This window comes from Anser anser (assembly GCF_964211835.1).
Source record: "Anser anser genome assembly, chromosome: 2".
NCBI classification, from domain to species: domain Eukaryota; kingdom Metazoa; phylum Chordata; class Aves; order Anseriformes; family Anatidae; genus Anser; species Anser anser.
In genome coordinates, this window is record NC_139721.1 from 144,722,780 (window position 1) to 144,735,630 (window position 12,851).

The 12,851-nt window shown below is 46.8% G+C and overlaps 1 protein-coding gene across 3 annotated transcripts in view; it reads left to right on the forward strand.

Annotated features, from left to right (window-relative positions):
* The first annotated feature begins 8,863 nt into the window (after positions 1-8,863).
* GPR158 (G protein-coupled receptor 158) overlaps positions 8,864-12,851 on the forward strand; it is a 199,248-nt gene continuing 195,260 nt past the window's right edge. For 2 of the 3 annotated variants that reach the window (XM_083827611.1, XM_083827609.1), the window contains exon 1: positions 8,865-10,504. In XM_083827611.1, coding sequence (XP_083683737.1) covers positions 9,633-10,504 — 872 coding nt within the window. In that variant the 5' untranslated portion in view covers positions 8,865-9,632. Of the gene's footprint in view, positions 10,505-12,851 lie in introns of all 3 variants that reach the window. The other variant, XM_083827610.1, reaches the window with a different exon arrangement.

Genomic DNA, 12,851 nt, shown 5'->3' on the forward strand with positions numbered 1-12,851 from the left:
TCGTGAAGAAAAAGAAGTAAAATGTTCTGAATTGTCCAAGTCTAAGGAGCCCAAGTTTCACTTTCCAAGATGATTTATAACAAAAATGAATCAGTGGTGCAGAGGTTGCTTACACTTGCTGAAAAAAATTATCCCCAAATAATTGATACCACGAGCAAAGCTGAAAGTTATGTAACTTGTAGGCACAGCGGGGTAAAACTAGAAGATATTCTCTTGCAAGTAATCAAAAAAGACATTGACATGAACTGTCCTCAACACATGAAGGGTACCTACATCCACAGATCCTGTCCGGAAGCATGGGATGGATGCATTTGAGCTGTCTTTGCGGTACTGCCCAGCTGCTGCTTCAATCCACGTAATGTGCACCAAGGGCAGTCAGGGTGGGGGACTTAGGACTTACAGTGTTGAGAGCTATCCATAACTTCCACACTCTTTCAACATGTGTTTGCAAAGGACAACATCAGTCCAGTGCAGAACTTGATAGCGTCTCTTGTCTGCAGAAGACAGTATGTGAACGTCATGTACACAATACCTGGATTTTATTCACATCGAAAATTATGATTTGTATCAGGCGGGTATCAATACTCTATCAGTTGAAGATTGTATACCACCAAAATATCTTTGAAGCTAAAATTTAACATGCAACTCATACTTTTGGTTTTACTTTGTTAGTTGAATTACCTTAGAAAAGAAATTGAGATAATGAATACAAAAAACGAACCACTGACAGTAATATTTTTTAGGGAGACACGCTGCAGAATGAGGTTAGATGAGTAGAAAAACTGTTATTCTTTTCTATTTCTGTGAAGTAGCTTTTTTATTTTTTTTTCCTCATGGGAAATCATTACTCTTTCTGGAGAAGGTAAATTGAAATGTTCCTCTGAAATAGCTTTCCTCTTGAAAATAGTGGCTGAATCCTTCCTCCACCTCCTCAACATTAGCTTCCAATCTTGTTGGAAACCAGTGATTTGTGGAATCAGCGGGGACCAGGCACTTTCTCCTGAGTGTCGTCCTTGCTCAGCTGAGCCATAGACTCAAGTGTCTCCAGTTTTACAGAAATTTGCAGAGATTTTCTTCTGCTCTTTGACTGCCATTCATTTTGATGAGGATTCTAGGGCAACAAAGGATTGACTGAAAAGATTACTTCAACCACAGAGTTTTTTCTGAGTTCAAAGACCAAAAAACTCCTGTCCCCACAAGGCCTCTTCACCATCCCTATGAAGGATGTAGCTGTCTGCATCATTACTGACTCCAGGTCACAGCGACCAGTGATCCCCACCAGGAAACACACCACAGATGAAAGCAATGGGCATTAGTGGTGACAGTGGGGATCTTCAAGTGTATTCATCTGGTTTGCTCTTACCCAGTATCTTCCGTGGTATTTTGTGCCTGTCTCTTCAGCACCGGGACTCCTGAGGCTCGATCAGCCCTGCCGAATTCCCACCCCAGCACTGCTGTGGCAATGGCTGCGAGATATTGCTCCTCTGCTGGCTTTGCTTTATGTGCTCGGTGCAACTATTGAAAACCTTGCCCTAGGGTCATCCAGCTGTGTGCTCCCTTGTCCATTAAAGCAGCTTTCATAAAACAAAAAGATAGGTGCTTTGGAGCCTTTTATGTAGGACAAGAAGCTGTATATTTTTATTATTATTATTTTCACTCTACTGCCTTCCAGCATATTACCTTTCTCTTCCAGCCTGTAGCCTGGCTGACATTGAGAGCCTCCCTTTTTACAAATGATTACAAAAAATCCTTAAAACTATTTTAAAAGTGTTCAGAACTAGGAATTTCCTTGGCTTTTCTTTCTCCTTGTTTCTCTGATATCATCAGTATTTCTCTCTCATTCACTGGTAACAGGAGTCAGAGTATCTACCACATCTCACCTCTGGCTTTACTTCACTGTTGAAATAAGAGAGAGGGTTATCTGTCTCTTAAAAACCAAGAAGAAAAATGAAAAGCAACATTTTAGAGTTTATTCTGAATTCTTTATCAGCGTAGAAGCAAGGGCTGCCTCAGACCTCAAGGTCCATGATCAGAAGCTTCTGCTATTTATCGCTTATTTCAAGTGGACAGCCAGGGAAAGATGCATCAAACAGCATAGCTGTTAAAAGGCTAATACCCACTTAACAGCACAGCATACAGCAACCATTTCCAAACAGAACTTATTTTGAGATTGTGATTTAGCTCCCAATTAATTCAGATGATTCTTCCCTTTGAAGCTTATTTTCATTAGCTGACATCTGCAGATTCTTAGTACAAAATGTAACAGGATGTAGGTTTTTGAAACATTTTAATAGGAATTCTGGATTTTGCCTTCTGCATGTCAGGCGAGTGGGCAAATACTCATCTATATAAATCCATATAATTTCATTGGCTTCAGTAGAGATATGCAAATCTACATCAGATGACAATTTGTTCTATTTTATGTAGCTGAAAGCAAATGCAAGATGATTTTAGTTTTGTAAAGTATTTGGAAAAAGTAATTGGTTGAATAACTGGGAGGTTGAATAACCGAATCCAGACATACAGTCAAATCCCAAGTAGTTACTGTGCCATCATATGGTGAGTCACACCTGTGAAAGTTCAGAAAAGTGCTGTAAATCCTAAGCAGAGAGAAAAGAAGGATTAAAACAACGGAGAATTTTATCAGCATTTATCCAGTATCCTGGGTTAGGATAGGAGGGTAAGACTTTAGCAGGATAGCGAGCATCCATGATTTACTGCTTGATAAAATAATTAGATTTGCTGAGATATTATTGGAAATACTATAGATGTTATGCTTGCCATAAGAGAACAAAGAAACCCACCTTGTCCGTGCTCTTACCCTGTAGGTTATTCTTGCCAGTTGCTAGTTCTGAAGGATGCATATGAAGCTGTTAGGAAGCCCTGTATTGACTAAGATGTCCAGTATAATCCATTGGCTCATTACTGAAGGTAAGGTGCTCATGGGAAACTTAGTTCCTCAATATTACATGTTCTAGTGAGATCTTATTTTCCCAATACTTATAATTATTTCAAACTTTGCCTTTTGGGTGATTTTTCCTTTACCCCATCTCAGTGCAATTAGCTTTTATTCATTTTTTGCCTGCTCTGTCCTGGCTCTGAGCAGCTGCCAGTCTGTTGCTGGGCTGCCTTCCCGAAGCTGTGCTTGAGGCGCTGAATTCAGCTCTGCATTTTGCTGACAGGCTGGGGATTTAGGCTGGCTCTTAGGTGTAGCACCGACTAAAACACCACATTCTCCTTTTGGATACAGTGCTGAGCCTTTTATCATTATTAGGGGTGTTGTACACTTACTGTCCTTATATTAGCACGACATTTATACTGGAAATGATCTTTGGGGAAGTGGGATTCATTCTGCGAGGGCAGGTCAGGTACCGCTGTTGTCATTTATTCAATTTTCTGCTCTCTGCCTTCATTGCCAAAGACATTTCTGTTTTTTCTTTATTTTAATTTAAAATAAAAGTAATTCATGGAGACAGGCTCAGGGATCTGACTGCTATTGGTAAGTGTTCTGAGCTGTGATTTTTCTTTCAGCAGCATAAGTGCATCACTCTGTGTGCAGCAGACTATGAAGGCACCAGCAGCCCTTAGCATACGTGAACGTTTCCTGACATTAAAGTCACTTCTGTAAGGTACAAGCAGAACAGTTTGTGTTTGCAACCTAACTTCAGCGCTCCCTTATCTTTTCCCAAATGTGAACAAGCTTACAAAGTTTTTGAATAGCATTTTTGTAAAATGCAGAGTCTGCATCTGCATATTAGATACATCTGCATATCAGATGCAAGTTCTCCATAAACAATTGGGAGTCAATGACATGGATTTTTTTGTCTGCCAGACAATTTGCTCCTAACCTAGAATAACACTTTCTGTTAGAGATAAGATGTGATCTTTCAAACATATACCAGCACTTTGCATTTCAAGTGTTTGGGAGGAAGATTCTAAAGTTGGAAAAAAATCATATTATGTATTTTAAGAAAAAGAGAAGAGGGGATTACAAAGCGGAGCTCGTAGAATAAAGATCTCCAAAAGGACTATTAGGCTACTTTATAGTCAGCACCTTAAAAATAATTAATTGATTGAAATTAGCTACTGTGGGATTGTCAAGAAAAGTCCATACAAAACAAATTAAGTTTCTTCTTTGACTCATAACTGGCCTCAGGAATAGCAATGAAGCAGCAGATGTGCTATGTGTCTGCATCAGTAACATTTATTACATACCTAGAACGAGGTTTTCAGAAGTAAGCTAAGGAAATATTGTATAGGTAGGTCATGAAGTGTGTAAGTGTTTGCCTCTAAAGCCATTCTCAAAATGTAAGTAACAGTTATGTACCATGAAACTGGGAGGAGGTTTCAAGTAGGCTCCTGAAGGGATCTGATCTCTATTAAATAGGTTAACGAACAAAATGAATAATGAAATAAAGAGTCATAAAATAAGCAGATGACTATAAGAAACAATGAGATAGTTAAAGCATTTTGAGGAACAGGTTTGGAATTAAAGATAATCTTGAAAAATCCACAAGATGGCCTAAAATCAGCAGGATAAAATTCAACAAAGACAAGTGCAAAGCACTACCCAGAGGAAGGAGAGATCAAACCCTTAAATAAAAACAGACAGTGGATAACTAGGAAGAACAATGTTTTGAAAGGTTATGAGGATTATATTGGATTACAAACTCAAATACTGGTCAATACTGTGGTGAAGGTGAAAAAGCAGGCTGACCTCAGCGTGGGGGGTATTGACTGAGAATTTTTTGTAGCCTGCAGAAGAGGCATAAGGGGGCCTCGTCTGGGGCACCAGGACCAATGACAGTTTTAAGAAGCGTAGTCTGCTAGGAAATTTGATTAATTTAGCCTAGGGGAAGGAAAAAAGAGAGTAAGTCAAGGTGGTCTTTTTCAGACAGACACATCCAATGGTGACTGTGCTCTAAGAGGAAGAAAGTAAAGGACAAAAGAACCAAAGAAGACTTGGATTATATAAGGCAATCCACCCACCCTACACTTGGTGCTAAGGCGATGAAAACCTGCAACAAGGTAGTTAGGGTCTCTGTGGGGTCTACCTGACTGGAAGTTCTTTGAGAGAAAGGTAGAAAATCTGCTGCCAGAGATGGACTTGCTCTACGCAGTCCTGCCCCAGTGCAGAAAGGCTGTACTGGGAAACCTTGTTGAGACTCCTTCAAGCCCAGGATTTCTAAGGAAATGTCCAGGGGGGTTGAATTTCGCACTGCAAGTGAGCAGTAGTCAACAGGTAAGCTCTTGCGGCTTTTGTCATCAAGTTCTAGATAACAACACTTGTACTCTGCATTTTGGCTACTTTTTTTTTTCTTTTTTTTTCCCTGCAATATTCAGGTGGTGGTTTTAATTCATTTGCGAGTGAAAACAAGATAATATGGAAGCCTGGTCTCCAGTACATTCACTAGCACTTTTGCCAGCCACTACAATAAACTCAGCATCACTCCTAGCCCCCACGTACTCTGCACTGTGTATTAAAACCTCACGGCACAGTGCTCACCACCACCAGTACTTCCATTTCTGTCCTGTCATTTCGAGTCCCTCAACTCCAGCCCCCTCTGCTTCTGCTGTTCCCTGCCTGCTGTGCACCGAGGAAGAGCACACAATCCAGCTGTTTTGGGACATATTGATGTTTATTGGCCAATATGAGTGGTCAAAAGAGAACCAAAGACCAAAGAGAACATATATCTGCGGAATTCACTATGCAGCCCTCCCCTGAGTATGAAAACTAATGTGGGTTTCTTTCTTTGATCCAGCTGCGAGCTTCACAATGTTTGTAGAAACCTGAGGAAGCTTTCAGACCTTCACACCTCTGCCAAACAGCTGAAATCTACTAATGGGATCAGAAGTTATTGGCAGACAGAGGGGGTTCAACGGTCAGACAAAAATATGACTGCAAGTGCATTATTTCTTTAGTTAATCAAGCAAAAAGTAAGAATACTTTTGTTAAAAAAAATCTATATTTTGTGTTTCTGATTGCCACAATCAATGATGCTGATAAACATTTTCTTTCTGTTTTGAGAGAGATACAACATAGTATTCTGGAAGTTTCAGCATTTATTGAGCATAGTCTGTATATCACCTAATTAGCTTAGGACAGAAATTAATAAATGAGTATTTAATTTGTTCTGATTTGTTTAAACAATGCAATACTTTCTACACTTCTAGCATTTCCAATAGTCCAGATAAACCAAGATCTTGTGTACAGGCCATATTTGGAAAAAGTAGGTTACAGTTACTGTAGTCTATTAAAAACCACTAACATTTTGCACTGCTATTTTTTCTGCACTGTAATTAGATTCAGGTTGAGCTCATGCAATATCTAAATGCAGACTCCTAGCTCGATAGCTAATAGAATCAAACGAGACCCTTCACATACTGGCATTTTGTTTGCAACAACCGTGGTAGTTGTAACAGCTCAGAGGAGCAGGAGAACGGTCAGATGCCTCTCGATTCCCCACTGGAGGATGGCCTGAGGCAGCTCTGCTGGCAGAACTGAGGCAGAAGCACAGCAAACATTGTTCAGCCACAGTAATTGTGTATCCTGGGGACTCCCAGTCCGTTTTCGCATTGTACTGGTCACAGCTGAACAGGTTTCTAACACCGCCAACACATTACAAATGACAGGCCAGAGTCATTACTGCGTTTTAATGCTAAAATAAAAATACAATGATCAAAGTTTCCTACATCTCTTCCAATCCTTTCTAACATGTAATTAAACATGTAAAAAACATGTAAAACTTTGTAAATAAATAAAAATGTAAATAAAATATTTGGTCGTTTCCTTCATCTAAGAGGATGCTGTCTTTCCATCCTGCCCTGTATCTGGGCAATGAACGGTAGGCTTCGAGTCCTGCGACATAGTTTTTACAAAGCTGTAAGTAGATGCATGCTTGCAGTGGCTTAAAAACTGTTTGTGTCTCATTTTAGATGTGGCTGTACACAATAGCTGTTTGGGAGCCGGTCTGAAGGGACCGTGGGAGGAGGCCCTGGGGGATGAGAAAGGCTCTTTGACTCCTCTGTGATGCAGAGGCAGAACAGCCGCCCTGGCACCCTCGGCGCGAAGGCCCTCCACCTCTCGTCTTCTCCCCATGCCTCATGAACACAGGCAGCACAAACAGCAACCCAGTGGAACGGGACGGCTGAAGCCTTCTGCCTCCAGCTGTCCCCAGGAGAGGAGGGAACCGGCAGCAGCTGGAGTCGTGCCCTGCCCCATCTGGCTCCTGGCAAACCTGTGTGCTGAGAAGAAGAGCTGCTGGGGGGTGTTCGTGAAGGAAAAGGGGGTGTGGGAGTGGTGGGTGCTACTGGAGAAGGGTGTTTGGGAGGACTGTGAGGAGATCGGGAAACAGAAGGAACTTAATATGCTAAGTACATTAAAAGGATACTTGATTATCGCTGGCCGTTTAGCAGGTGCAATTTCGGTAGGTATTAATGGTCAGGCTCCAGGAGGGGAAGTGCACTCCCATCAGGCAGCTGACCTTTAGAGCAGCCTGCGGCAGTGAAGAGAACCAGCACAGGCACACTGATAAAAAAAATGCTTGTTTATTTATTTGTCACTGATACCTCACCAAGTAAACGATTCCACATTAGCTTAGCTCAATCCTAACAGCTGCTCCTTTCAAAAGCCCCTTTTCTCACTTATCCGCAGCAAATGATGCATCTTCAGGTATTTGTTCAGTGCAGACTCCGAAGCACAGACTCCCTGTGCTGTGCTAAACTGTAAATACCCGTTTCTGAGCTGCTCAGCATATGCGGTTTCTAAATAATCTCATAGGCTATTCACTTGAGGGAAAGTTCATTACATGTAAATTATTCTTTAACAGTGAATATCGATTGCAAAAACACGGACCACAAAATTAATTTACCCTTAGCTGTATTAGACTGACTATTCCTTATAGTTTCAAATAATTCTAAAATAAGAGGATGCTTTAAGGAGCAGATATATCTTGTCAGCGGTTTAAAATTAGATCATATATTCTGCATGACTGAAATCTGCTCCTTATAGGATGTGCATGCACATGTGTGTGTGGGAGAGGGGAAAGAAAAGGATCTTTTTACTACTCTTCTCATCTGCACTCTTCAATTCCAAAAGGGAATTTTAGATTAAACCAGAAGGGAATTAATTGTAATTGAAAGGTTTTGTTGCGGACAATCTCCTCTAAAATTCACCCTTTGCAAACTGCCTCCTGTCACGAACCCCTAAGGTAAAAGTAAGATGTTAAGCAGGTGGATAACTTCGCATCGAAGAAAATGGAAAGTTAAGCAGGGTTTATTTATTTATTTATTTATTTTGGTGCTACATCTGTACTGCTGATCATGCCAGCCCTATAACCGATGGATTATTTGGAAAGGCCTAACTGCGTGTTCAGTACTTTCGGGTGCTCCCAAAGGCTACGTTTTGGGGGAGCAGGAGGACAGCGGGATGATCGGCCAGCTCTGCCTCCACTCTAAGCCAGTGCCCTGCAGGTCAGCCCTGAAAACCGCGGGCCTGTGGGCTCCACTTCGAAGACAGAAGTAGGAATTAGCGCTGCGGAGGAGGATGACGGGCAGTGCCCGAGCAGGCCTGGGTGACACAAGCGGCAGCCCCACACGAGGGGACGGGGCAGCACCTGAAGGAGCCCCCTGCTGAGGGGGCGCCCCTCGCCTCGCCTCAGGGGCACCAGCCCACAGCGTGACTTTAACGCCCGCCGCCCCCTCGCCCCCCTCAGCCCCTCCGCTTCCCGCCGGGGAGCCGCGGCCGCTCCGCGCCCGGCCGCCAGGCGTCGCCGCCACGCTCCCCGCGGCGGGGCCCCCGCCCCGAGCCGACCCCCGCCTCCTCGGGCGGGCGGCCGCTGCCAGCGGGCGGCTCCTCCGCCTCCGCCCCGAGCCGGGCCGGGCCGGGCCGGGCCGGGCCAGCGGGCGGCAGGTGAGGCGAGCTGCCTCGACGCCTCTCCGCTGCGCCGCCTCCTCCTCCTCCCTCCAGCGCCGTCCTCCCGCCCCGCGAATGGCTGCCGGCTGACTGGCAGCCGAGGCGGCCACACGGGGCGGCAGCCGCCCGGCGCACACCTATAAGGACCGGCGGGGAGGGAGGGAAGGGGGCGCCCGGCGGTGAGGGGCTGGCTGTGGCGGAGCTCCGCGGCGGTGTGCGGGGAGAAGCAGAGCGCTCCAAGCAGCCGCCGTGCCCCGTGGTCCCGGTGAAGCCGGCAGCGAGGGGGCAGTCCCTCAGCGCAGCCCCCACGCCTTCCTCCTCCTCCTCCTCGTCTCCGGCAGCGGCGCCCGAAGGATGCGGAGCGGCGGGGCGCGGGCGGCGGCGGGGCGCCGCGGGGGGACCCGCTGCTGCTGCGCCGGGCGCCGCCGCCCCTGCGCGCTGCGCTGGGCAGCGCCTCAGTGAGCGCCGTGGCCGCGGCCGTCCGGGCTCGCTGCTGCCGCCGTCGCCGCTCCCGTCGCCGGAGGGGCTGCGAGCAGCCCCGCTCCGCTCCGAGCCGGCGGCGGGGGCCGCCACAGGTGCCTCGGGGCCGGGGGCTGCCCCCCGCCGTGCTGCCGCTCGGGCGCCGCCGAGCCCCCGTCGCCCTGCGCCGCGGCTGCCTATGCGGAGCGCGGCTTGAGTGACTCCGCCGTGCCCGCGCGACCGGCGCTGCCCCGGGGACATGGCTCTGCTCCGGCTGCTGCTGCTCCTGCTCCTGGCCCCGCGGGGGCTCGGCGCCGCGGCCAGCCCCGGGCAGGCGGCGCAGGGCCGGGAGCGGGCGGCCAGAGGCAGGCAGGCTGTTTACAACCACATCAAGAGCCGGGAGCCTCCTCCGGCTCCGCGGAGCCGCTCTACGGAGAGCACCATCTTGGCGCAGCGGCTCGCCGAGGAGGTGCCTCAGGACGTGGCCTCGTTCCTCTACACGGGCGACTCCCGGGAGCTGCGGCGTGCCAACTGCTCCGGCAGGTACGAGCTGGCCAGCCTGGCCGGCAAGTCGCGCTTCACCTCGCACCCGTCCCTGCACGGCGCCCTGGACACCCTCACCCATGCCACCAACTTCCTCAGCATGATCCTCCAGAGCAATAAGTCGCGGGAGCAGAACTTGCAGGAGGACCTGGAGTGGTACCGAGCCTTGATCAGGAGCCTCCTGGAGGGGGACCCCAACATCTCCAGGGCAGCTATCACCTTCAGCACGGAGCCTTTCTCCTCGACCCCCCAGGTTTTCCTCCAGGCCAGCAGGCACGAGAGCCAGATCCTCTTGCAGGACTTGTCCTCCTCGGCTCACCGCCTGGCTAACGCCTCCCTAGAGACAGAGTGGTTCCACAGCCTGAAGCGCAAGTGGAGGCCGCACCTGCACAGGAAGGTCTTGAACGCCGGCCCCAAAACTTTGGAGAACAGCTGGAAGAGGCGAGAGAGCTTCACGGCGGATAAGAACCACATCAGGTGGTCCTCGCCTTACCTGGAGTGTGAGAATGGGAATTACAAACCCGGCTGGTTAGTGACTCTCTCGGCAGCTTTCTATGGACTGCGACCAAACCTTCTCCCCGAGTTCAGGTAGGAGGAGGGCTCCTCTGCTCGCTCCCTATTCGGAAGGGGGTAAGGTGGGCTTCCCAATTCTGCCCGCTCCTCGGGAAGGTTGCGCTGTGCCTCTGCTGTGTGACCTGATCAACCCTTCCCCGACCGGCTGCTCAGTCACACCGCAGTGCAACCTCAGGCCTTCCTGTTGAGCGTCACCTTCATGTGTCTTAGGGAGCTGTTGCTCAGGAGAATTGCTTCTATCTCAGTCTGTAAAACAGGGTTTTCTTTAACTGCTCTTACTGAAACAGGTGTGCATGTGGGTTATGTGCCGGGCATGTTTCTGGAGGAGAGAAGATAGCAGGAGCTGCCAGTTGCAGATTACTTCTTTGCAAAAGATCTTTACCGAGCTGTTATTTCTTACTTTGCTGCAGAACTAAAAGTAGCTCAACCCTAGCTGTGATTTTTAACCAGCTGGGAAACAATGTTGTCATGCTGCTAAACTGCAGTTTCTGGTCTTCAGTGCACATCCACTGTGGGGTGCTCAAGCCTGGTCAGTGTGTAGGTGATTGTTTGCCACTTGCCACTGCAGGTTTCTCACAGTGCATGTGGTTACAACCTAAACCAGCAGTTGGGAAGCTTTTCTTGGGGCATTTTTTTGTAGGACCCCCACCCCATTGCGAAGCTGTGTAGATGATACCTGGCACATGTGAAGAATTGCTTGTTTTCTACTGCTGTTATTTCCAGGAGTTTGCCACCAGGCTGTGACTAGCAGAGAGGAGGATATGGAAGGGCTATTCTTATACCTTGTTTTAACAGCGAAAAAAGATGCAATGAGAGCAACCTGTGGGGTATGATATGTCAGATTTTTGCACTGGCATGCTTGTAGTGGGGATCACGTGTAATTCTGCTGGGGAATGCCCACTGCCCCGAAGCAGCTTTAGTGAAGCAGCTCTAGTCCCTCAGGAAGTGAGGGAAGAGCACAGAATTTGCTTTGTGCTGTGATTCAGCGGTGGGTGAAGACCGTTAAAAACACAGTGGAAATGGAAGAGATTTTGCCACCCTCGAGTGCCCAGGCAATTGTGTATATGAACACTGGCTTTCTTGGCTTAGTTTGAAATCCAGTGGGATCAAGCAGGTATGAATGCAGTCATGTATTCTCATTTAAAAAAACAACAAACTTGAATATAGAGTGGATGATTATGTATGAAATTACCTTTTGCTCTTCACACTTCTGGGGCTTGTAGGCTTAGGGTAGAATGAGCTCATCTGCAGTCTGTTGCTGAATTCCTTCCTCTCAAGACCAAAAGCCAAGAAAAGCTGTACTGCAGAGCTCTCCTGGACCCCAGCAGGGGATCCAGAAAAGTTCAGGGAACTTCTCAAAGTTTGAAATATTTGAACAAACTTGAGGATGCAGATGAAAGCTAGTGTAGGCAGATATTCTCTTGGTGGGGATGGAAGTTCATGTAACCTGAAGAACCTTTAGGCTGGAGGTGGGGTTGCAGCCACCAACTAAATATCTGAGAAATTAGACCTTGACATGAAATCTAACAGCTTTGTTACCTTCAGCTGAAAGAAGAGCAGGTTTCTTAAGCAGCAGAGACCGAGATTCAACTTCATCTCTGTGCCAAGCTCTTGTGATGCCAGGAAGCATCTCGGTGGTGTAGGTTTCTGCTGTGGTAGCTCATGCACAGGACACACCAGGTCCACTTGGCAGTAACCCTGGCCAACCAAGGCTACCAGTAGGGGTCCTCCTGGGCGCAGTACAAGGCACTGCCTGTTTTCCTGATCTTCTTGGCCTCCATTTACCATGTGGGATTCACCTCAGTTAAGGAAACAATAATTTGTTGTAACTCAGATATTTTGAAGGGCATCTTTTAGGCACATTTAAGCATGGAGAACTTAATTTTCATTTAAGAGATATTGCAATGGGGTATTGTATAAGTGTTGTGTTACTGTGTACTGCTGTGGGATTGAACAGTTAGGACAAAACCAACAAAGATTTGTGTCAAACCCAGAGATGAGTTGATAAACATTTCTAAGAATCTCAGCATGTTTTACTGAGACAACTTGCAACTCCATAAGAAAGCAGGTGAAAAAAGTGTGTGTATATGTGTATATATGTATCTTGGCAAAGTTAAATGATGGTTCCAGTGTTTCTAGTTTGAGATATGTTACATGAAAGATGGCCTTCTAATAGGCTTATGTGAAATGTTGAGAAGATAACTCTGCAGCTACATAGAAAATACTAAAACCAAGATAAACTTCTCCCAAGACTTGTGGGACATCTTAACAGTTACACAATATTTTTAGTACCTGATAGGTGTGCAGCCTCAGAAGGAGCTCTGAAGAGGATAAACGGTCTGAAATATAAGCATGTAAAATA